The sequence below is a fragment of the Seriola lalandi genome, unplaced genomic scaffold (assembly GCF_002814215.2).
Source record: "Seriola lalandi dorsalis isolate HSWRI2012SDOR001 ecotype SW California unplaced genomic scaffold, Sedor1 jcf7180002054494, whole genome shotgun sequence".
Taxonomy (NCBI): domain Eukaryota; kingdom Metazoa; phylum Chordata; class Actinopteri; order Carangiformes; family Carangidae; genus Seriola; species Seriola lalandi.
In genome coordinates this window covers 286,324-309,628 of record NW_019525047.1, presented here as the reverse complement: position 1 = coordinate 309,628, position 23,305 = coordinate 286,324, and the positions used below count along the sequence as shown (strand labels likewise).

The 23,305-nt window shown below is 42.4% G+C and overlaps 1 protein-coding gene across 2 annotated transcripts in view; it reads left to right on the top strand.

Moving 5' to 3' along the window:
• The window catches only part of LOC111659829 (partitioning defective 3 homolog), a 343,091-nt gene that overhangs the window by 306,901 nt on the left and 12,885 nt on the right, over window positions 1–23,305 (top strand). For both annotated transcript variants that reach the window (XM_087175758.1, XM_023412895.2), the window contains one exon: window positions 14,820–14,940. In XM_087175758.1, the coding sequence (XP_087031884.1) occupies window positions 14,820–14,940 (121 nt within the window). The remainder of the gene's footprint in view (window positions 1–14,819; window positions 14,941–23,305) is intronic.

Below are 23,305 nucleotides of genomic sequence, written 5' to 3'. Positions count from 1 at the left end.
AGAAACATTCAGGATGGGCCACACACATACAAGCACATAAACATGCACATATTAAAGCTGCAGAAGAGGAATTAAATCAATCCACATAGCAGTTTTATGGCTTAATTTTATAGGACGCGATAGACTTTTAAGGATTTTCCAATTGATTCATGAGTAAACGTTGACATTTGGTCATTCATCAAGACAAATGTGCCTATGACAAGTGTCAGTCAGCTGTTTTTATTTGATTGGACTGATTATTTTCAACTCATACACACATTCTTGGTTGCAGATTACATGTTCTTTCAAGTCCATATAAAATGTTCTAATCTCAGATCTAAAAGTGGGAGGGAAAAACACTCGGTCACTCACGTCAAGGCGACTCCTGGAAGCTGCATTGATTTCGTTCCATTTTTGGCAGGGGGAACCACGCCCTGCTTTGGAGATTGGCATTCTGTGAGCGCTGGCCAATTGGCAACCACTGTTTACTGCTACCAGCTGCTTTTGCCCATTGATGTTGTTGCCTCTCTTTTACACATCAATCTACGTTCTCTCTCTTTTCTCCCCTCTCATTAATCTTTACAAGATCCCCGAATATGGCATAAGTTAAGCTTTGCCATATTAACTGGCCTTTGAGGCTATTTATGGAAACGCCTCGGTTTTGATCAGACCGTGAAAAAAGCGTAGTTACCACTTGTTGAGCTAATGTCATTCTTTTTTTTTATTAAGTGTCTCTTGATGGTGATGGATAGGACTTGGGTGGGCGGTGTGCAGACAGCTCTTGGGATGTTAGGTGTTGTCAGTGAAAGACAGGGAAGGTTGGACTCTTGTTTTGTAGAAGGTATCCGTTTAAAGTCTATTTAATGTTGTTTTTCTCAGTTGACCCAATGGTGTCCTTCAGACACTTGTCAGAAGTTGCAAAAGCCTGCGCTCTTGTCCTTCTCCCTGTCTCCTTCAGAATATCACCTTGCCAGTGCGTTGGTGGAATAGGGGTAGGGGGGCTGGTCTGTTTAAAGGTGATAATGGTCTTTAATCTGCGCCAGTGATGATTTATCAGCTCCCGGCCGGCGTCCCGCGCTGGCTTTAACACATGAAATAGAAACTATTACCTATTACCAGCTCATCGCTCACTTCTTAAAATTTCTGAAGGTGGGGGGTAAAAGACAGAGGGGGAAAAAGATAGAGGGGGGATAGGGAGGAGGGAAGGAAGGATTCATCTTTTCTTTTTTTCTTTTTTTCTTTGCAAAGCCACCAGAGCTCCAATCCAATTTGCCAAGCATGTGGAGTTATCCTTAAGCCTGTCAAAAGCACTGACAGGGAAAGCTGTCACTTCTCATATGGTCATATGGCCACAATCACCACTCAGAGTTATTTATAGGTCTCATCCTTCACACATTCACTAGCACATGGACCCACATACACTGCCACCTCACTACACTCTGAGACCATAAGAGAGCCAATTTACTCATTTACTATCACCTCTTTACTGTCCTTTAAGCTAAAGGGAACATCTTATTAAGGAGTGTACAGCTGTCGAGAATTGTGTTTTTTAATGGTTCCACCTTGTGTGTGGTGTTTATGGTCTTCAGCTGTCCTTAGCAAATTACAGGAACTAACAGAAAAGGAACTAATCTGTAAAATAACATATATATAATAATATATATTTAATTTTCTTTTGATGGTCTCATTTTCTGCAGTTATACTATAGTATCAAAATTAATTTAGTAATTATATATTCTGGTAAGTATTGTATACATAGCAGCTTTAAATTAAAGCCTGAAGATGAAGGTAAATAATGGGATATTCACTTGCACTTAGTAATGTGAGGAAAGCTAATTAAATGTGCTTCAGATATTCCTGTGTCCACTCGGACTAGCCACTCACTTCTCAGTTGCCAACAAGGGCAATTATTGTTTCATTTTCATAGCACAGGCATTGAGTGTGTTTTGTCATACCTGGAGGATATGTGTTAACTCAGAAGGTTGAGCGTTACCAAAGACCTCTATTGTTCTCAGCTCTATTGAGAGTTCTCCAAACACTGGCCTATAATTAAAGGGCTCACTCCTACTTAGTGCTTTTGTTCTCATGCCCCCCCCCCCCAATGCTGGAGGTTAGGGATAATGAGCATTTTACGTATATGGGTGTGTGAGCATATATGTGTGTTTTTGCAGGCAGATCTAATGACAGTAGCTTAATTTAGCTTTGACTCACTGGTGCGTTCATTCACACATCAGCCGCCACGGTCGCCATCTGTGGGCGAACCCATGACCGCTTGGTCCTCTTAATCCTCTGTGGCTTGTCTGGGACTCTGGCAGCACCATCACAACTGTCATCCCGGCCACCCATTCCTTAAACCACCTGAAGGTGACAGTGTTTTGTCATCAGTGCCTCTCAGCTCCCTTCACTTAAAGTGCAGTGTAAACCCCCAGCGCCAAAGCCAGCCACCTAACCAGGCCTGAATAATTCTCTTGGACATTACAAGGTGCATTAGTAGCTTGGCTGAGTGCTTTGCTGTGTCACATTTAAAATGTGGCTCCTTATAGAGTTTTCGCCTATGAACACGTAGGCTTGCCAAAGTGAGGGACTGTAATGAGATGAAAGAATATGAGAGGTGCAGTATCTCTCGTTTCTCATCCCTGTGATGTCGACTCCAGGTTCCTCTCATGAAGCTGCAGTTTCCTGTCACGACTGCTGAAATGCCAGACAGGGGTTCCTCTCAGTAGACGAGGTTAATTAGATAAATTTCTGCTATTGAGGACACAGACTCTGCTTCTATGTGACTTTTCTGTCTTTTTTTCTGCCCTTCTCTCATCTCCTATCCCCCTCCCTCTCTTCACAGCTCTGTTTTTTTCTGCCTCAGAAGCAGTTTAGTAACAGATATTACACTGTGATCTGGTTTGTGATTTCAGCTCATATTTGGGTCCAATAATCACTTACATAAAAAGACATACTAGAGACACCCAACTTCTTTGTGTCAAATGCTAAAAACTTGGCTCCATGACAGAATATCGTCGTTATTAGCTGCCTGTTGACAGACATGAAGAAACATTATCAGATCTCTGTGCGCTCGCTGAAGACCAGGGCCATCTTAAGTTACACTGGTGAGAAGAAACAGCAGGACAGGACTGAGACCCGCTCTAGCTGCTGCCTCTGCTATTAGGGGGAGGGGGTGTTTGTGCATAAGTATGTTTGAACACAGGGAACGCTGCCACTGTTGCTGTCTTGTAGACTAAAAGCTTGTCACAGCTGACCTCATAGCTTGCGGTTGGGCTGAACATGGAAAGTTATGACGCTCTAAATCTCTAGGGAGGACAGAGACACTCTAAGATTATCTTTGGCCTTCCTGCAGTGTCACAAGATCAGCTTTTGGAATATATGCACATATTCTTCACACAAAAAAAAAAATTCAAACCAGCTCCTGTGCAGTGTTGTATGTTGACTGTACTCTTCTCCACCTCTTGTCGTTTTCACAAAGAGGTCCAATCTTATTCATTTAAGCCAACTGACATTAAAAGATATAATTATACTTGACCAGCTCTGCACCCGATGGCCTTTTCCATGCCTTGATTATTGACTGCCAGCGCTCCTGATTAGCATGTCGGTCACAGGGGAAGTGGTGGCCCGCGGTCACAATGATAATTGAGATCATAATCACAGCCAATGAGTATTTGTGTGTGTGTACGGTGGTCGTAGTGGCGGATTGAGGGGGCGAGGGGCTCCCAGCTGTCACGGGGGCTTTTGATTGATTGATGCCTGATGTAAGATGATGGATGTGTACTCGCATTAAGCTGAGCGACGGCCATGCCAAGCTCGTCGCGGCTTCGGCAGTTTAAGGCAGCGTTATGGCTTCATTAAGAGAGAGAGCCACTGTGACCATAAATCACGGCGGTGACAGGCCAACATTATGTCTGGCTGGGTTGATAATGATGTCATGAATGTGAGGGTCACAGGTTGAAGGGGCATTAACATATGTAAGGCTCCTGGAGGTTGATGGGTGATAGCTATAATGGCAGAATTTCTTCTTCTAGCCCCCTTTAAACAGATGTTGCTGTTAAGACGAGCCCTCATTATGCCGGCTTTGCTTGTTTACACTGACTCAAACAATGCCGTTTTAATGCTGCCCCATTGTGTGACTTTGGATATTCCCAGCATGCTGGCTCTCAACACAGACGTCAATCGGGGCTCTGTGACAACCATTGCTGCCGGCTTAATGCCAGTGAATTTTTATATAACTCACCCGTTTAAATTTTACTAAGGTGGGTGATCATATGCTTGCCACAAACCAGCATGCACCATAGTTTCAGCTCCACACATGCCCCTCCTCTTTGCCCATTTTTGGATGAGCAGAGAGTTAGGCGGAGTCAGGCCACAGCCAAGATGGCGACAGAGGAACAGCCCACTCTGAGCTTCAAAACAGCTCCTCAGGAACCTACAGTCTTTATATACAGTCTGTGATTTGTACATTTTATAGAACATGCAACATTCCTGCCTTGAACAGGTTGTATAAAGGGGTTTTTATGATTTTATGAGCTGAAACAAACTACATTATAAAGCTTTACATATAAAGCATATAAAGCATTGCATTAAAAAAGATACACAGGATATCTGAATAGTGGGTAAATAGTTAACAAAACCGTTGTTCTCTAGAATAAGAACACTTTAGTTTTGTTCTTTTGTTCTTTTTGTTTTGTTTTGTTGTTTTATAAAATTAGATTTTAATTGGAGTTTAACTGTTTGTCATGCAAATCACTTGATGGTGCTTAAAATCCATTTTAGCCATCACGCATAAAGACAGGAGACAGGAGTGTTGTTATGTGAAGATTAATTAGTGTTTTTAGGTCTGATTCTCTCATTTTCACCCTTTCATTCTTCCTCTTTTTGTCTCTCCATCTGTCCATATCTGCCAACCTATTGACCTTCACATTGATTATTACACAACACGACGGCTTAAATTGAAATGATACTGCCGTCTTCATCTCCCCTTTTTTTCACTCGTCCGTCTGCGTGGCCATTACTAAAGGTCACCACCCCCTGACCTCTTCCCTCTACCCTCTCTTTGGCTTTCAGAGGAGGGCTCCAAGACTTAATCCAGTAATGGAGAGTACAGGAGTGCAGTCAGTGCAGGACACCAGGGGATGGTCGGGGTCCTTCGATTTACTCCCCTCTTTTTTTTCTGTACCTCCATTCATTCCCTAGAAGTACAACCAACCAGTAGTCCCCCCCATCCCCCAGTCCCTTTCTCACTCTTCACCACTTAAAGCTGGGACCAGCTGTGCCCGGAGCAAAAAAGAAATCTTTGGAATCCATCTTTTTAATTCTGCTTTATTACACCCACTATCAATATTGTTATTGTTTAAAGTGGCCCTGGCTGTAGCCCAGCTCTGACTGATGGGCGTCCCACCGTGCCTCTCTTGTTAATTATGTATAGAGGAAGTAGCAGCAGCACAGGGGGTCGTGGAAGAGAAGACTTGGGGGCTGCTTATGTATGGGACGAGGAGGAGGGCCACGGAGGCCTGACGTGAATTATTTACCGTTGGATCATGGCTTGCCCGCTGAGCGTCATCCACTGACATTTGGAAAGGGAACGATTGTCTGCATTCAGCGTCGTGTGATGTCGTGCTGGTGTAAAATGAGAAACTTTGCAGAGCAGCCCTTTCAGAATGACCCTCAGTGCCCTAATAAAAGACAGGATATCTGCTCTGCTTGTTAGTTGCTGAAAGGGATTTTTAAAAAGTGGGTGTACATGTGACCAGGGAATGCCACAGAAAAGAAGTAAACCTTCCAAGTCAGCCAATCCCTCTGAAAATAATGCACTAGATGTAATTTCTAAATACATATGTAATATATAGCCAATGCAGCAGTGCTGCTCCAGCCCATTTGAAATCTAACATTAGCCTTTCATTATAGGTAGCCAGTGAGAGTGTGTCACTCTAGCAACGAGCTAGAATAGCAAATGAGTAAGAGAGGGTCAGCTGCGTGTGAGTATCTACATCTGCAGTGATTCATCTGCGAATTCACATGCTGACATATTTGCATATATTTGCATTTAAGGACCATGCCCATGTTTTAATCCATTTAGTACATGTTTATGCACAGCTAACAATGTTACCAAGCATACCATAGTGTTACAATTGTTTTGTTTTTTTTGTGTGTTCCTCCTACCCTGCAGGCAGCCACTGGTTTTCAATCACCACAAAATGACATAATCAATTTGCTTTTTCTAAACAGTGAATGATGTATGCATTAATAAATAGCATGCTTGTCTTTATTTTTGGAAAGTTCCAGTAAACCATTATTGCATCGTAATACAGGCACTAAAAGGGGTTGTTTTTAAAGGAGTTGTTTGTAAGTTTTTTCTGCCACTGAATGTGGTTTCTTGCCTGGAGCGCCTGGTGGTGATTGTCGCTTGACAAGAGCTTCGGCCATCGTTGTGTTAACAAGACAAGAAGCAGTGCTACGTCTTCAGGGCAGATTGAAGGCTGCTGTGAGTCGCTATCGGAAAGTGACAGGATGGGCCAGGGCTAGCTGGTTAGCATGCTAACTTCAGTAGAAGAAAAGACTTGATTGAGACAAGAGTTAACATTGACATTGCTTTCCACCACTGGAGACAGCTGTTGGTTGAGTAAAGGAATGAAGATTGTTGCTGAACTCGCAATGTTTCTTCTAGACTTGTAATTGACCAGCTGCTAATGCTAACACTGGATATGTAGCAATAGCAAAACTTACATATAGCACCTTTAAAGGTCTTGGGGAGCATACTGTGTAGCGGTGTTGAGAAGCTCAGAAATTCAAGAGTCAAATGCCGCCTGGTAATTAATTTAATTCTTAATAAAAAACACTTGATCTCACTTTGGTTTCAAGTCCCTGCAGGTTGATTTCAAGCCATTTCAAAAATCATTCTCAAATCATTCTTAATTTGGAAATTATCTAAAACTTCCAAAAAGTTAATAAGTGAGTAATATTTCATCTCTTTCATTTCATCCTTTTTTGTTTTTCAGCAGTGACTCACGTCTTGACCCGTCTTTGAAATCCCTCCAGTCTGTCTGTTTTCCTGCTAACCTTGTTGAGGTGATCATACACTGTGCTTGAAAAACTTGTTTTTGCCTCTAATAAGCTGCCTGTAGGAATTCAAACACATGAGAGCAGCTGAAGGATGAGGCAGTCTTAAAATACAAAATTAAAAAGTAAGTCAAGTGGGGAAGGAGAGGTTTGGCAGGGGGTCACACAGCTGTTTGATGAGCTCAGCTTGACCTGGCTAGGCAGGTTGCGAGATATTTGTGAGACTGTCTCTGTGGGACTATATCTGTGGCAGTTCACCAAGACTGAGGAACATGGATAACAAGGAGTGTCCCCATTTCACTTTTCACACTCCCCAGTTCAAAAATCTTTTAGATTCATTAGCTGTTCAGGTTTTTCTCCCTCTATTTTCCTTCCCCTTAATTTTACAACTGTTAACTCACTTTCATTCTGCAGGTTATTTAACCATGTGGCCTTTACTTTATGCAAAGCACTTAAGGTATCAACACTTGGCTGGACAAACTCGACTCAAGATCCACTTGGCTCCTTCTTGTCTAAGTGCTGACACTCGTCTAGCCAGTGTTTTTTGCCAAATTCTCGAGCCCTCTCTGGGTTTTGGAGAGCTGCTCAAAAGAGAAACCTGCAAAGGTGACTCCTCACTGTGGCATACCAGTCTCACTGGGCATTTATTTGAGGTCACCTAATGCAAAATACAGCAGCCAATTTCATATTTCACGGCGCCAACCTATACTTAGACCAAATATTTTGGTGTCAGGGTCCATAAAAAAGTATACTGGAAACCAAAGTCATATAATATAGCTCCAGCTCACTTCTCTTTTGCCCTGTTAGAGTCTAGCTAGCTGATATCTCATAAAAGCTGTCTTTAAAGCCTGATGGGCTCATAAAAGCTGAGCTAACCTGTTTAGATGGATACTTTAGCCTATGGCCTTCACACCGTCTTTAAAACTGACTCTTCACTCTCCTTACCCTGAGGAGGAATGTTGACTCATCAGATGCCTGTGTACAACATAAACAGCTGTAACACTGCACAGCAAAAAGACAGAAGAGCTGAATTTGAAGGGAATTCTTTACCCTGTTGTGAAACTTGTGCTGCCACATGTGTTTTCATACTCTTCATATGCTTCTTTGAAAATAAAAGATTTACTGTATTAGAGGTCTGGGGCGTGATCCAGCAAATTAATTGTGTGTGTGTGCTTGCAAGTTTTGAACACGTGATTAGCTTTAATCATTAGCATGCAGTGCAGCTTTGTCTTATTACAAAGTGGCACTTAAATCTGATGTGTATGCATGGATGTGTGTTTCTGACTGTGTGAATACATTATGCAGTCCCAGCCATACTCCAAGTCGAACTCACTCTCTCTCTCTCTTTCTCTCTCTCTCCCTCTCTCTCGCTCGGAGTGAGCAAGTGCCTCTGAATCAATGGACTGGGATTAGGAGCTTTAACTTCAAAGTTCATCTCTTTCTTCATGAGGACGCAGCTGTCAGTCAGAAGCTCTGTTGCTCCTTTTCTTCCCACAAAAATAACTTATAGAAAAGTTGCCAACAGTTGAGGTGGAGAAAGTTCTTACAGAGTTTCGTTTTCAGAGAACATGTCATGTTAATGTCGTGCTTTCCTGTATGAAAGCATCTCAGCATCACTCAAAGAAGCAACTCAGAAAAAAGGTTGCTGCTGCTGGCTGGAAATTGGGTTACGCAAGATTGGATTTGATGCAACTCATGAAAGGTAGCTGAACGAATCTTGTTGAAGGACAGTGGAGGCATTTTTACAATCAAACATGTTTTCTTTTTTTCTTTTTTTTACAGTACAGAAAACTATTTGAACTCGGTTACTGTACGTTGCATTCACTTCAGATGGACAGCCACTGTGACCTCTTGTCTGTCCTTCACTCTGAGTTAGAGCAGCTGCCATCCGCCTCACAAGATCAGTTGAATAATTGATACGTTTCTGGACTGTACCTGAGCATAATGTTTTGTTTCTTTTACTTTTATTTACTAGAATGTTCTGGCCATCCAGCTGGTTCTGCCACAACATTGCCTCGAGTCATTTAATTGGTCTGTAGAGCGCCATCTCACCCTTTTTCTCCTTAGCACGAAAACCAAAGATTTTGGAAGTTTTAAAAGAACCAAAAGTATTTTTATTTCCTCTTTTATTTTTTTTTTTAGAAAAGGTCACACCTGTTTCCTTCTAGCCTGGAGCAATACATTCACATGGTATAGCATGCAGGCACAAAAGTGCCGATAATCAATTAAAATGCATTCTCTGTGGAACCAAAGCTGTAAAACGTGCCAGTGAAAAGGAAGGGCAGAAAGTATCGTCAGTGTCTCTCAAGTGTAGACAGCTGGACCAGTATACTGACAGTCCCTCAAACAGAAGAATGGAAGAGAGCATGAAAGAATAAAATGTTGAGATTGACTTGTAGAGAAGACTGGTTGTCTTTGTGGTAATAAATCAAATTGGGGTGAAGTTGAGCTGTACATGTGCTGGGGCAAGGTTTTTTTGTTTTTTGTTTAATACCGAGGGGTATAGGTCTCTGAAGGGACAGAGATAACCAGAGAGCTTCCTCTTTTCTTCAGTTTCTGTGAGCTGTGTTTCCTCGTGGAAGGCCTTCTGTGGTTCCCTTCAGGGCAGAGCTGTTTCTTCATTTCTCACACTAGGGAAGCGGGAGATGAACGGTACACCAGAGGCCAGCCATGCTGGACAGTCTGTCTGAGGCAGCAGCTCTACAGGCATTGCTTCTTTCCCTTGCTAATTAGAGCTCCATGCTCCCCAGTCACGCCACCACCATGTCCTAGGCAGGCATCCCAGATGATGGCCTCCTAGGACCCCGAAGGACCCCATATGGACTGCTTTGGAGTCTGAAAGGAACCACGGATAGACACGCACACACACATTCACACACAGTTCCACAACAGCAAGAGCCCACATCTAGAAGTGGGGATTTTAGCTGGCGAGGCGCCACTGTCGGTGCATCAGTCACAGGAGGACATGGGTGAAGTCAGAGCCTGACAAATCCAGGGTATTATCAGGCCTTTGTCCAGCCTGCAGCTGTCACTTACCAGGCTAGTGGGAGAGGATAAGGGGGACAGAGGGGAATTCATGACCTATCCCTGTAACCACAGAGGAGGACTGAGGCATTTGGAGATAAAACATATGGGAACAAAAGGAAAAAAATGAAGGAGAGAGTTGAGGCAAGAGAAAAAGGGGAAGTTATTTTTATGAAGATGGGAAAGAGAGTAAAGTGGAGAGGAAAAAAATGCCGGGAGAAGGCTGCAGTATATGCTTCAACTGCTTCTATTTGAGTGCCACAGAAATCATAGCAGATTGGCTGATATATGCTGATTTCCTCTGAAGACTTAAAAAAAATGTTTTATCTTTGTCCCTCTCCCATTCAGAAATGACCAGCGGTAATGCATATCTAATCTTTTTCTATCATCGCGGTGGGTCCCAAAGGCTGTCCATCTCCCCAAAAATACCTCATCTTTCTGTCTTTGAAATAAATGAAAGTCCACGGGGCGATGGAATAAAGATGAGCTAAGCCTTTGACTTGATGCAAGATTGCCAGAGGGTCCAAACTTAAGAAGCCTGCCCCTTCATCTGCTGCATGGAGATATTGGGGCCAGAGCAAGAAACCAGATAATCTGATAGAATTTCAATCAACAGTGATCAGATAAGAAATAACAGACCGACTGATTCTAAAGTCAGACCGAAGCCCCACCAGTTCAGCCATTTTCGCTTTAGTTGGAAATGAACAAGACTGTCAGAACTCCTGTCAAACTTCATCTCGTGAAATTTTATCTCCTGGATTATAACACTCTATTATTCCCATTCTGATTGGCTGGAACTGGCCCCTGACCTTGGGTATGCTCGTATGACCCACGTTACACTCTCAGTGATTGGATTACTCCTTTATTGGCCGGTGGCAGTGTTTATAGGGCGTGCCGAGACGCAACGCGGCTTTGATCCACCAACAGAAGCAAACAGTGGGACGGTGGCATAGTATGCATCCTCGGCCTAAGCCTTGTGGTGTGTGAGACATCTGCCAAATCCTCCTGGATCAAAGGATGACTATTACACACACACAGGCATCCACATGCCCCCAACTGCTGCTTTACAGGGCTCATGACCCCTGTCAACGGGTCAGTTTAAAAAACACAGGTGGGATGGAGGTCACATGAACATAGACACATGCACACAACTGCTCCTTCATAGCAGGATTAATTCATCACAAGTTCAGTAAGCTTGTTTTTGTTGTCCTGTGGCATTTTCTGACTTCAACTAGTTTTTTTAATCCTTTCATATATAATAAGAAGGGGGTGAGTTGGAGCAGCAGCAGGAAGGAGAGGAGATCAATAGAGGGTCTGTTGTTCGGATGGGCTTGAATCCTTGTTGTTTGACCTGACTCTGCATGCCTGTGAATTCACAGGTTCACCTCTCCCAATAAGCCTCCAGAATAAGCTTTCAGGCAAGCTATAAATACAGCGGCAGTGTGACTTTACTGAATACAAGTGTCGGTAAAGTGAGGAGAAGAGAGACGGGGAAAGTGAGATAGTGAGAGTGTGTGTCGGCTCCTTTGTAGCTCTCTCTGCGTCTGTGTGTCGCAGTCTGCGTCGCGCGGGTATGTTTGCATGCATTCGGGAGCAGCATTGCCAACCTGAGAGGCCAAGTGCTGACATTTCAGTCTGCGAACACACAAATGAATTTTGAGCAAATCTCATTATACAGGACAGAATGAAGATGCTGGCTGTGAAAATGCTGTGGCATATGGATACTTTATCTCCCCCATGTTTTTTAATTAGTTTACAGGCGGTATCCTATTTTCCATTGACTCACATTTTAAAAAGAGGACTTTCAGAGGAAAAAAATGCACTGGGACTAAGCCCTGCAGACTCACACGACGTTTTCCCTTACGCACAAACACATGGCTTATAGCAAAGTGATGAGCAGCGCTCATTCATATTCCCTCATACCCATCTATTTCTGGCAGGGCTGACACATACATCCTATTTACTGAGATGATTTCCTGACACAGATTTCTACCAGTTTCTCCCCCAATCTTTTCTCACAGCTCTTGTTCTTTAGGTCCTTTGCAGACATTGATGTATTCAGGGGGGGGATTTGTAAGCAGTGACACCTGATGCATCAGCAACGAACATGCTGACTAATTATGCATTGAGGTGCCCAAGTATCGGGGAGCTCTCAGGGAAGGCTGCAGAATCTGTCTTCTTTATGTATGGAGCGAGGCCTTCTGCTGACAGCTTCTGATGCCTCTCCGTGCTCGAGTCCCGCTTTTTTTTTTTTTTTCTTTTACTATATGAATATATTTACACTGCAGAATTCCATCGCGTGCTTTCCAAGAATCCCATCAACTTGGTACCCCTATGGTGGGTGGAGGACCAAGAGGAGAAGCCCCTACAGATAATCTAGATATTGCACAGGCCCCCTTTGAACTACCATGACAAATTCACCCCTAGTTAAACCCACCCCCACTCCCAACCCATACTCGATGCAATTTCCATTCGTAGCTCTTTGAAAAACCTATTGAAGTGCTGTGCTGCTCCTTCTTTAATTTGCTGGAGATCTTGTCTGTGCTGATCTTCTCCCAGTCCTCACCCCACCACCACATACTGGAGCCCATCCCTCTTTATTGATGCTTTAGTGGGTGAGAAAAGGGCAATAGGTCTTGCTGTGTAGTGAGTGTATATGGACTTGAGTAGGCCTGTTTATAGCCTGGATTGTGGCCCTTTTTCTGGATCCCCAGCTGGCTCCCAATTCGCCCCCCCCGCCCCCGGTTGCTGTAGCCCAGTGGTGCTTGTTTGAGATGCTGATGCTAGCACTGACCCTCCCTGGAGGGTCGAAGAGAAAAATTTACGATGCTGTTTGTTTGGACTCAGCCTGGTCTTCTCTCTGACCAGCCGCAGGGATTAAGCTAATTGCACATACTGGGCTTCCCAGATCTGTTTGGTCTTATTCCTCCCATTAGAGCCTTGTCAAACCTCTCCCTCAACAAGCAGGGATGATGGCATGTACGGTATATCAGCATATGTATTAGCAGATGGAAACGTGTCGAAAATTAATACGGAATTGCAGATGTGTTTTTAGTTTTTTCCTCTAAATTGCGTGCTGTGTGTGTGTATACAGTATAGCTCAGGCACACACACTTCTGTACAACACCTCTTAAGGGAAATCTGGAAGCCTTTGCATTAACAAACAGATGAATCTAAACAGATGTATTCCGTGTGCATGTAGAGTGCTGTTTCTGAAGCTGATAATAGATTCATTTTACAGTTAAAATTAATAAAGACTTTAGAGGAATATCTTATTTTATGAGCCTATAAGCGTTGTCATAGGTTTCTGTAGTTCTATGTAGCCCTTCTGTTTATAGACTACAATTATGTATTTTAACATGCTATTTAAGCAATTTCATGCAAATATAAAGGGAACACTGATTTTGTAATGAACAGTAATAGAAGGGCTTCACCATCACCCTGCACCCTAAAAGCATAAGCCGCCTCACACCCCAATGAACCGCTTAATTGCCCACATCCACATAAAAGGCCTAATGTACGCTCCCTGCTCTCCCACACACATAAAGCTATAGGAATCAAATGGAGTATAACTAATACAATTGATTTTGACCAGGCAATACGAATAACACAATAACCGTGTCTCGCCAAGTGCTACTCAGGGGCACGCACTGCGATCCATGCATCCTTTATGAGCTGCTATTTATTGTGCTTTTAATGAAGCTTGATTGGCAGCATGTCCTAGTGCCCATTATCATCAGAAGGATGTGCTCATTCTAATCTGCAATTATCGCCATAATTGCTCCCAGAATCCACTGGGCCCAAATAAGCAATCACTTCCACTGCTGGCATGCCACCTGTAAACGCTACTCCAGAGGACACACATGACGCAATGACAGGGTGACGGGTCCTCGAGTCAAGCGTCCATTTTGCTTTTTTAGAGTTACTCCTCATTTCATCCACATGTACTTCTCCGCTCTTTGTCTCACTGGTGATTTTTTTTTTTTTTTTACTTCATCCTGCTTGAGTCCGTTTCTTTCCTTTCTCTCACATGCTCTTGATTAACCTTTCCCTTTTTCACTCACCACCATCCCCGAGAACCCCCCTCCCCACCTTTATCTCCTTTTCCTCCCATCCCCGAGCTCCCATCCCCTCCCAGCACAAATTCCTAACCTTTGGTCACTTTCATCCCTGTGGTATGCATAAATGCAGGCCTGTTATCACGCTGGTTGTCTCATCATAATTATGCATTTTGTCATGTGCTGCTTCTGTAGCTGCTGATAAAAGGAGAGCCTGATTAAGCTGAAGGAAGGCTATTGATTCCTATTGACAGGCCCCTCAAAGCCCTTTAATGAAGGGGATGTAAATGAGGGTTTTCCACAGTGTTTAATGACAGCGTACCATAAAAGGCCGACATTCTCCTGCAGTCTAAAAGGGACATGCATCACTCACAATGGTGCACGGGGGACACTTTCAGTTATAGGGATGTTAAGAAGCAATGGATGAAAAAGCATGAGCGATGTCAGTCAGGCAAAAGAGAATCATGACTGTCAGATCAAGGGATCCTCCACGCAATTTAGAGTGGTGTTGGGGTGGTCAAGAGAATTATTCAAATATGAAATAGCATCTTTAACAACATGCTAGCTTGAGCAATGTGCCAGGTGTTATTTCTGAGTGAGGGCTTGCTGACAGATTATCTCCAAATAACCTCTCAGTGTGTTATCTGGATTCAAAACAACTGGTCTCACTTTCTTACCTCCCGTTTCTTTCTCCCACAGCAATCAGATGGCTCCCAGTAACCACGACCGGATACAAAGGCTGAGGAACGAGTTCCAGCAGGCCAAACAGGAGGAGGACGTCGAGGACCACCGGCACACCTACAGCTTTGACCAGTCCTGGGTGAGTGTCCGATAAGGAGCCACGCTCCATCCAGAGTGGCGCTGAGCTACACAAATCCAGAAACACATTCTCCAAAATGCCCCGCGCTCAAAGCTCAAATAGCGATTCCCCCTTCAACACTGGACACTCAGATAATCTCCAGAGCCACCAGCTGCTTGCAGAACTTGGGACTCAATATAGGAGAATCTTATTTGAGTGCTTATTCACTTTTGACTTGACCTTACTTTAGTCAGAGTTGGGTTTCTACTCCATAGCATGGCATAATAATATCACTGCTTTTAGCAACAAGCACCAACAAATCACTATTTCAGGATGAAACCACATCTTTCACTGGTATTATCTTGATGATTATCACTTCATTTGATCAAATGCACAGCAGATGAAAATGTTCCAGTAAATTTTATTCTTTCTGACTAAGACAAAGTCAGGAAAAAAAACACTGAGCACAAATGCAATTTGCTTCCAGTATTATTCCCAGGAGAAGATATTTAGTTATATATCTCTGCAGACAACAGTTAAATTGTGCCATAAAAACAATGTTACTTGTGAAATTATATGAGACAGGATGAAGCAACATCAACATTCACTGGTTACATGAAGTCCCTCGATCATCTGACACTGTCATCCTTTCAGACTGTCAGTGTGGTTCAACAGCATTTGTATTGTCGGGGTCCAACCTTGGAAACAAATCACTAATTATCCGTCTCTGCTGGTGTCTTTTCTTTCTTGGAAATATCCGCCACTTATGGCAGGAAGGCAGGGAGGAGGTGAACATGGGAAACATTTGATGACGAATGACTGTTCAGGACTTTGAGGCAAAGTAAGAGGAGAGAACTTGATGACAGCGAGGCACACTCTCATTTTAATTTTCATCGGACTTGATTAAAGGGATTTTTAAATTAAAAAAATTTAAATTAAAATTTTAGAGGAGGTTTTTTTTTTTTTAAGCCGTTCTCCTCTTCCATGATTGATCTGTAACAACAATGGGATTTACTTCTCATAATTGGAAAAATGTAATCAAGTTAATTCCTTAGTTAATTCATTCAGGCTTGATCTTGTATCCCTCCCTGGTGTGCATGAAAAGTTCAACTGTGTGTGGAGTTTAAGCAAAGAAACACTCTATTTCATCTTTCCACATACCCTGTGATATCACTGATGATCTTATTTACTGGACAAACCTTTTTTAGAATTGGTTAACATTTAATTTAAAGGTCCTGTATTATATAAAGGTAGATTTCCATGTCTGTTTTGATTATAGATCAGGTCTAGGTTCTACATTAAAACTGTGAAAGTATCGAAGCGCTCAGTCCACAGAGAAATGCTCACAACCTGTATTCAGAAAGTCTTGAAACGAGCTCAGGGCTTCTGTAACTTTGTGATGTCACAAGAAAGCAGTCGTCGCTCTCAGCCATGTCCCAAGCCCCGCCCACCTGGACCCATCGTCCAGCCTTGTAAAACTACATGTAGATTGTTTTCGGTACTTAAAACCAAAAATATATCTTCTTATGGATAAACACTCCAAACAAAACACATGAAAAGTATGAAATAATGGACCTTTAAGGTTTGCCTCTTTAGTTTAAACCACTGAGCCAAACTCGTATAAACAAACAGAAACAAATTAGAGATCAAATAATTGTATATTTTTGCAGTGTAATGGCTTGAGACAGACAAAGCTTTTTTTGTCGCATGACTTCTCCAACCTGCTTTCTCCTGGAGGGGAAATGGCTATTTTCTAAATTATAGGTCAAATGTCAGACCTTGAAAGTAAAAATATTTGGCATCAAATTTTCCGGAGAATTATCAGTGTCAGTTTGTCAATTACATCGGTTTTGGAGTGGCAGGCATCTTCCGCTGTTTTCCCTTGCTGTCTAAATGAGTTTGGGTTAGACCTAAGAGCATGTTTTCCTGCCTTGTTCTTACACAGACAAAAGCAGACTTTATTTCCTCTGGATTAGCTTCAGTGTTAGTCCTACTGATGGCGGAAAATCACTGAAAGCGGACATCTTACTCCACTGTTTTCTTAGTCGCTCTTTTTTCCCATTCTCACTGTCAGAATGAGATGTTAACCGTTTGTTCAGAACTGAGCAGTCTGTCTTTCTGAACCTCTGAGCTCCTAATTGCTTGTGACTGTTGACATTGTTGAGCATACCCCTGCTATTCTACTTGTAAGGAAATATGGGGCCAGCCCTGGAGTATTGAAGTATTTTATTAGCTCTCTTTCATGTTATTTTAGTCCTGTGAACAAAGATTCACAATAGCAGAGCTTGTTAGGAAAGATACAGACGTAACCGTGTTATGTGTTGACACTGATTAAATGAACTCAAAGGAAATCCTTTCTTAGTGTCATCCAAAAACATAATGGATATGGCTCTATTTTAGACAGATGAGGCAAGCATTTAGATATTGAAACCCAAGGAAAATGTATGGAAAGTGAAGGAGGCAAAAATATGAGATGACACATTTATGTTGGATCTATTGGTGAAAACAAAAAAAGACCCTCTAACATGTATGCGCAGAAGCAGGAATAAATGGTAAAAATACATCAAAGAAATAAACTCTTATTCCTTACAGCTTCCATTTTAACTGTGTATTTTTAGAGTGATTTTGAAATTGACCCACACTAAATAATAAAACACAACCTTCTGGCTGTGTTACTTTTTGTACAGAAAATTGATATCTGTCACTTTTAAACTGTGGATTTCATTCTGTCGTTGCTGAATGTCCTCCACAGTGATGAAAGTGAAACGTCCGTGACCTCCGGTTTTTGTGGATCCAAACATTCACTGAGAAGTGACTGTAAACAGGAAAAGGCAAGATGATCAAGATGGCAGTTAAATGCCTCCCACATCAACATCTTCAGAACTGCACTTTGATGCGCGTTGTCCCTGAGTACTCAAGGTCACATGGTGATGGCCTCCGCACAGATCTGCAGTACAAGCCAGAACAGGAGCAGCTGCTAGCATCTTCAGGCAGGACTGTTGTATTATTTATACTGTATATTTCTTATAAAAAAGAAAGTGCTCCAGCTCGGATTTGCTCGACCACTTATCCACATATTTGGGATTAAAGCAATATTGACAAAACAACATCACCTCAGGGTCCTTTTAGTAGCTGTTGTGGGGCTTATGATCATATCATATGATATCCATTAGTAGATGCAGTCATCCAGTTGCTGTGTAGATGTTCAAATTTCAAAATGTTAATGATCGAAAGCTTCAGAACAACTACTAAATAAACCCTGCTGTTTCTAGGCTTTTAAAGATCCCAGATTTTACACTTTTCCTGTTTCTTATTTGAAAGTGTTAATCCATATGAAGATATATTTGTGGTTTAAAGTACCAAAATCCATCTCAATGTAGTTTTACATCTCCTCTCTCAGGCTTCTCTCTCGAGCTCTAGTAACAACAGGCTGGTGAGCCAATCAGAAGAGAGGAGGCTCTGAGCCCCTCAGTCTTCTGATTTTCTGAGTAACTGAATAAAAATAAAGCAGATTTCAGTTAAACACTCGGAGAAACCAAATCCTGCAAGGTTGGATGGTGGGTCCAGGTGGGCGGGGCTTGGGCCATGGCTGAGAATGATGACTGCTTTCTTGTGACATCATGAAGTTCCAGAAGTCCTGACGGGCTGTGTTCATTTCTCTGTGGACTGAGCACTTTCATACTTTCAGGGTATTAAATAGAACTTAGACCTGCTTTATAATCAGACAACATGGACATCTACCTTTATACAATGTGGGACCTTTAGAAATTAACTTTGTAACTGAACTAAAGCAATATTTTTTTTTCTCTTTTTATTCTTCTGTGATCACCGTCTTGAGATTACAGGTCATCCTGAAAATGCTACATTACCCAATAGCCTCATCTACTGCTGTTATACAAACAGCTGTTATATATTACGTCTTAAAAACATGGTGGAAAAAACAGACAATGTTCAAGACAATGATCGTAATGGGGAACAGGAGCAGAGGGAGCATTTGGAGCAGCATGAGGTGTGAGGCTCCCTCCCTGTTGGTTTGACCCAAGCTTGTCTCTAGAGTACTGGAGACTGAGCTCAGGTACTTCTGCTGTGGACACCTGTAATGATAATGCAGAGGTCAGTCCTTGAACCAGCTGCTCCCCCTGAATGGAATAATGACCAGCAGGTCATGAGAAGCCCCGTCTATCATGTAGCCCCAAGCCAACATACACAATTAGAGCTGGCATGTTTTCTCTCCCTCCCTCGCTGCTGCTCTGTGAGAGGGGATTTCCAGATGTTCATCATAAAGCGCTACGTACTTTCCAAAGAGTTGCCTTTTTCCTCTTTCTCTCTCTGCGTCTAAGGCAATAAAATCAACTTGTGCTGTTGGGTTGGAGCACCAATCAGCGTGACCACACAGACGAGTTTAAACACCATGCTGATACCTTGGATCAAACACACCAACAGCAGCTTGTAAAGCCCTTATTTATGTGAATTCTTTTGATTTTATTATCGCTCTATCTCCTGCTACCAGGATACATGTGTCTACAAGTATTTGTTATGTTTACTCGAACTCTGCTAGACTCTGAATTTGGTGCCTTCGTGTTGGTGGGTGTCTGATTGCGATCGTGAACTCTTTCCTATGTGATCATGTGAAGAATAAGCCACTTTCAGCCGCGGTCACTTGACTTCCCGACGGCTAAGGGTTGGAGTTAAGGAACTATAGCTCTGCACCATGACAGTGTGGGAGCCTCCAGCTGTAACCAGTCACCAGTGTGTCGAGTTGATGCTGCAAGGCTTCCCCTTCTTCAAGTGGTAGAATTGTGCGAGGGGTTCAACACAAAATAATTCAGCACTTAATTAAAAATGTTATAAACAGTGTGAATCTAAAAAACAAAATTAAATGAATACATTTTGTCTTTAATTATACTTGCATGACTTAAACAAGAACACATATTTTCACACTTATTCCTACATAGTTAATATCTTACACTGATCTTTACAGGTCTCGTATTTTGAACTTGTATTTACATACTTGTATTTATATACATGAATTTTTACACCTGTGTTTTATTTGATGTGTTGATCCATTAGAAGATATTTTTGTGGTTACAATATGGGACCTCTAAAGGCAAGCCAGGTGACTATGGATCATAACATAATCTAGAAAGAGATAGACTAATCTTCTACTCACTCTTAATTAGTCCCTGGGTTTTTTTTTTTTAATAATGCAACTGTCTCAATCAACAAAACAAGTTTTGCATCACTGTACATTTCAGCCACAACTGATTATGTTGCTTTTGTTTGTTTTGGTATCTTTTGTCAAGCTCGCTAACGCTAGCTGTTGAGGCTGCACATGTAAATTATGGATAAGTGCTGGTCAGGCAAAGTTTACTGACCTCATGATTACAACCACCATGAGCGTGTGGGAGGACGTGCCAACAACACTACACACAACAACACCTCACAATCAGAAAGTTACTTTTTTTTTTTTCATAGCAAATACAATGTTGTTGCCAAATCACAGATAAAACACACATCTGCAGTCACAAGCATTCCTACACATATGTGTGCATGCCTATAGTATTTCTAATGCACTCAATTTAGGTAGATGCCAAACTCTGTTAACAGATAAGGCAGATAACAAAGAGAGGAGAGGAGAACAAAGTGATTACACTGATATTTTTCAGCACTATTACCTCACACATTCATCCACATTGATATCTTCCCTGCAAGAAATGGGGCTGCAACATTTTGTTCTGCCTTTTCGTGCGTGCTGTGGAGTCCTTAAGTGATATGGAGATAACCAATCCAACCTCCCATTCAGCATGGTTTCCCGGGCCAAAGACCGGGAAATGGCAGACCACACTGCGTGCTCTCAGATGGATGCTCTGCCCAGAGCTACACACCCAAGCAACCACAAATGGACTGGGCTTGCTTATAATAAATTGGCGGAATTGGGTCGACACAAGGACTTTAAGAGAGAATCATTATCCAGCTGAGCTTTTGTCAGGATGTGGTGTTTCACTACCATTCTCTCACTTTCTTCTCATTCTGTCTGCCCATTAGCAACGTAAATGTCTTCCATATGCCTGTTTGTGTACAGCACGGCCGCCCTCTTAAAACTGTTCCCTATGCGGTGGCCTACAAATATAGCATTATGAGGAATGCGGGCAGTGAAGCCATATGTTAGTGCTGACCCATCTTGATATCTAAAAGGTCTGTGACCAATTCTGAACCGAGAAATGTTTCACCTCGGCTGTCTTGCCTGTGTTTTGAACGTTTAAAGCTCGGCTCCGTCCCAGCTGCTTCCCTCCCGGATTTTTGATAGCTGCAAATAATTTTCATAATTATGTCCCCTCCTGGCTCACCGTCTGTGAATGCTCCCATGTTTAAACAGGTGGAGAATTTTTTTTTTTTCTCCCTGCTTTGTCTTTGACACTACCAAGGAAACAAGGGAGGGATAAAAGCGTACCGTATTGACATCATTTTTCACATTATTGGATAAAAACGAACACGGACGTCTCTTTGATTTGATTTCAACAAATGTCATGTTTTATATGGCATTGTATTCCAGGCCTAACATGGAATAATCTGATTCTCCTTCCCTGGATAATGCCATTACACTGACTGATTTTCTCTCCTGGCTATTTCTCATGCATTTCTCTTGGCACGGTGTCATCCACCTCAGCCGTACGGCTTTAAACCGAAGCGTCAAGCACCTCCGGATTCCTCACCACTTCCTTTCACATCACATTAAAAACTTTAAGTGTGCGTGACTAATTATTTTCTCACCAGCACGTTCGGCCCCACTAAAATAATTTCTCCTTTTCCCTTACAGTTCATCTGATATCCGTTTATGCGCGCTGCACTCTCTGAATTGGGGAAGCGTGTTGTTCCAGCAAAACCTTATACACATCCAATTCAACTCACCTACGCAGAATGCTGTTATGTTTTTAGAACTTGCAGGGCTTGAGAAAGGACTCGCTATTGACGCTGAGTGAAATGTAATTGCACTGTTATTGCAGCTGTCCAAGTGAAGAGGAAAGCAGCAATTTCAAGAAGACAAGATGTTTCCAAAAAGACACTTTTTGCTGACAGCCTTTCCATACGCCAACACACCTTTAGCCCATCATGTGCTATTACCCCTCTTCTCCCACCAGCCCCACACACACAAACAACAACACACAGATTTTCCAAATTAAAAAAAAAAAAAAAAAAACTCTTTCCAAGCTACAAAACAGTGATTCTTTAGAGCTTCTGTTCAGTTTTAAAACTCGGCTGACCAGTAAAATAGTCAAAATTATCGGTACATATTTACTTAAGCAGAATTTTATGCACATAGGCCGTCGGCCCCCCCACCTGCCGACCATATTACCGTCCCATCCTTATGAAAACTGACACTTGGTTAAGCCACACTCATAACACCTCCTCAAGCTCGCCTCTTTTTAATTGGCTTGTCATGTTTTTTCATCAGCCAGCTCTTTAGCAGTGCACTGGTGTTGAGGGAGATGATATCTCCATGTCAACCCCGCTGATGATCAGATAACAAACACACACACACACACACACATACACACACACCGGCATGGGTTAGGGATGTGCAGTCGAGTCACACGCAGATCTGTGGAACGAAGCAGTGACTGGTAATACTCATCTATAGTTAGTGTCTTGAGCACAACAGTGGGCCATACTTGAAATACACAGTATGTGTTGATTAAAGGATATATTGCATACATTTTAATTTAACATTTACGTCTGCTTTTCTTAACGCCCATTTTCTTTCTGGAGAGCAGTGATGCAGCTTGTCGAGTCGTAATAGCCACTACAGCTGAACAGGGAAAAAAAGAGCTCTGTAAACAGAAACTCAAGTCGTTCCAAGAAAATCCAGAGGAGAAGGTCTGATGATACTGTGGCCAGTCCGCAGATGGTTTGTGAAGTACAGTAATGAGAAAATTGATTTTGATTTCACCTGATACTTCCAAGTCTACGAAGACAACCCCACTTTTTCAATCCGTTTTCTGTTTTTACCATTAAAAAAAAATTGGTATAACGATGTTGTCTGGCCTTCCAGTAAACCAATGCTTTGTAATTGATAGAAAGAAAGATCATATCTTGGTGAATTATATAATTTCATCCACTGGTGCATTGTCATCATGGAATCACACCCTCTAACAACCTGCTCCCTGATGACAGCACAAAACACAGGAGGCAGCACACTGTCAAACCACCTGCTGTGTTGAGGGACATATATTCCATCGTCTAAGCGTGTGTGTGTGTGTGTGTGTGTGTGTGTGTGTGTGTGTGCGCACGTGCGTATGAGTGTGTGTGCAAACACGTATGCTTTGGTTTGCCCCCAAAGAAAGAAATGTTTGACTTTACATCCCTCTGTGTTACTGTGTCTTACCTG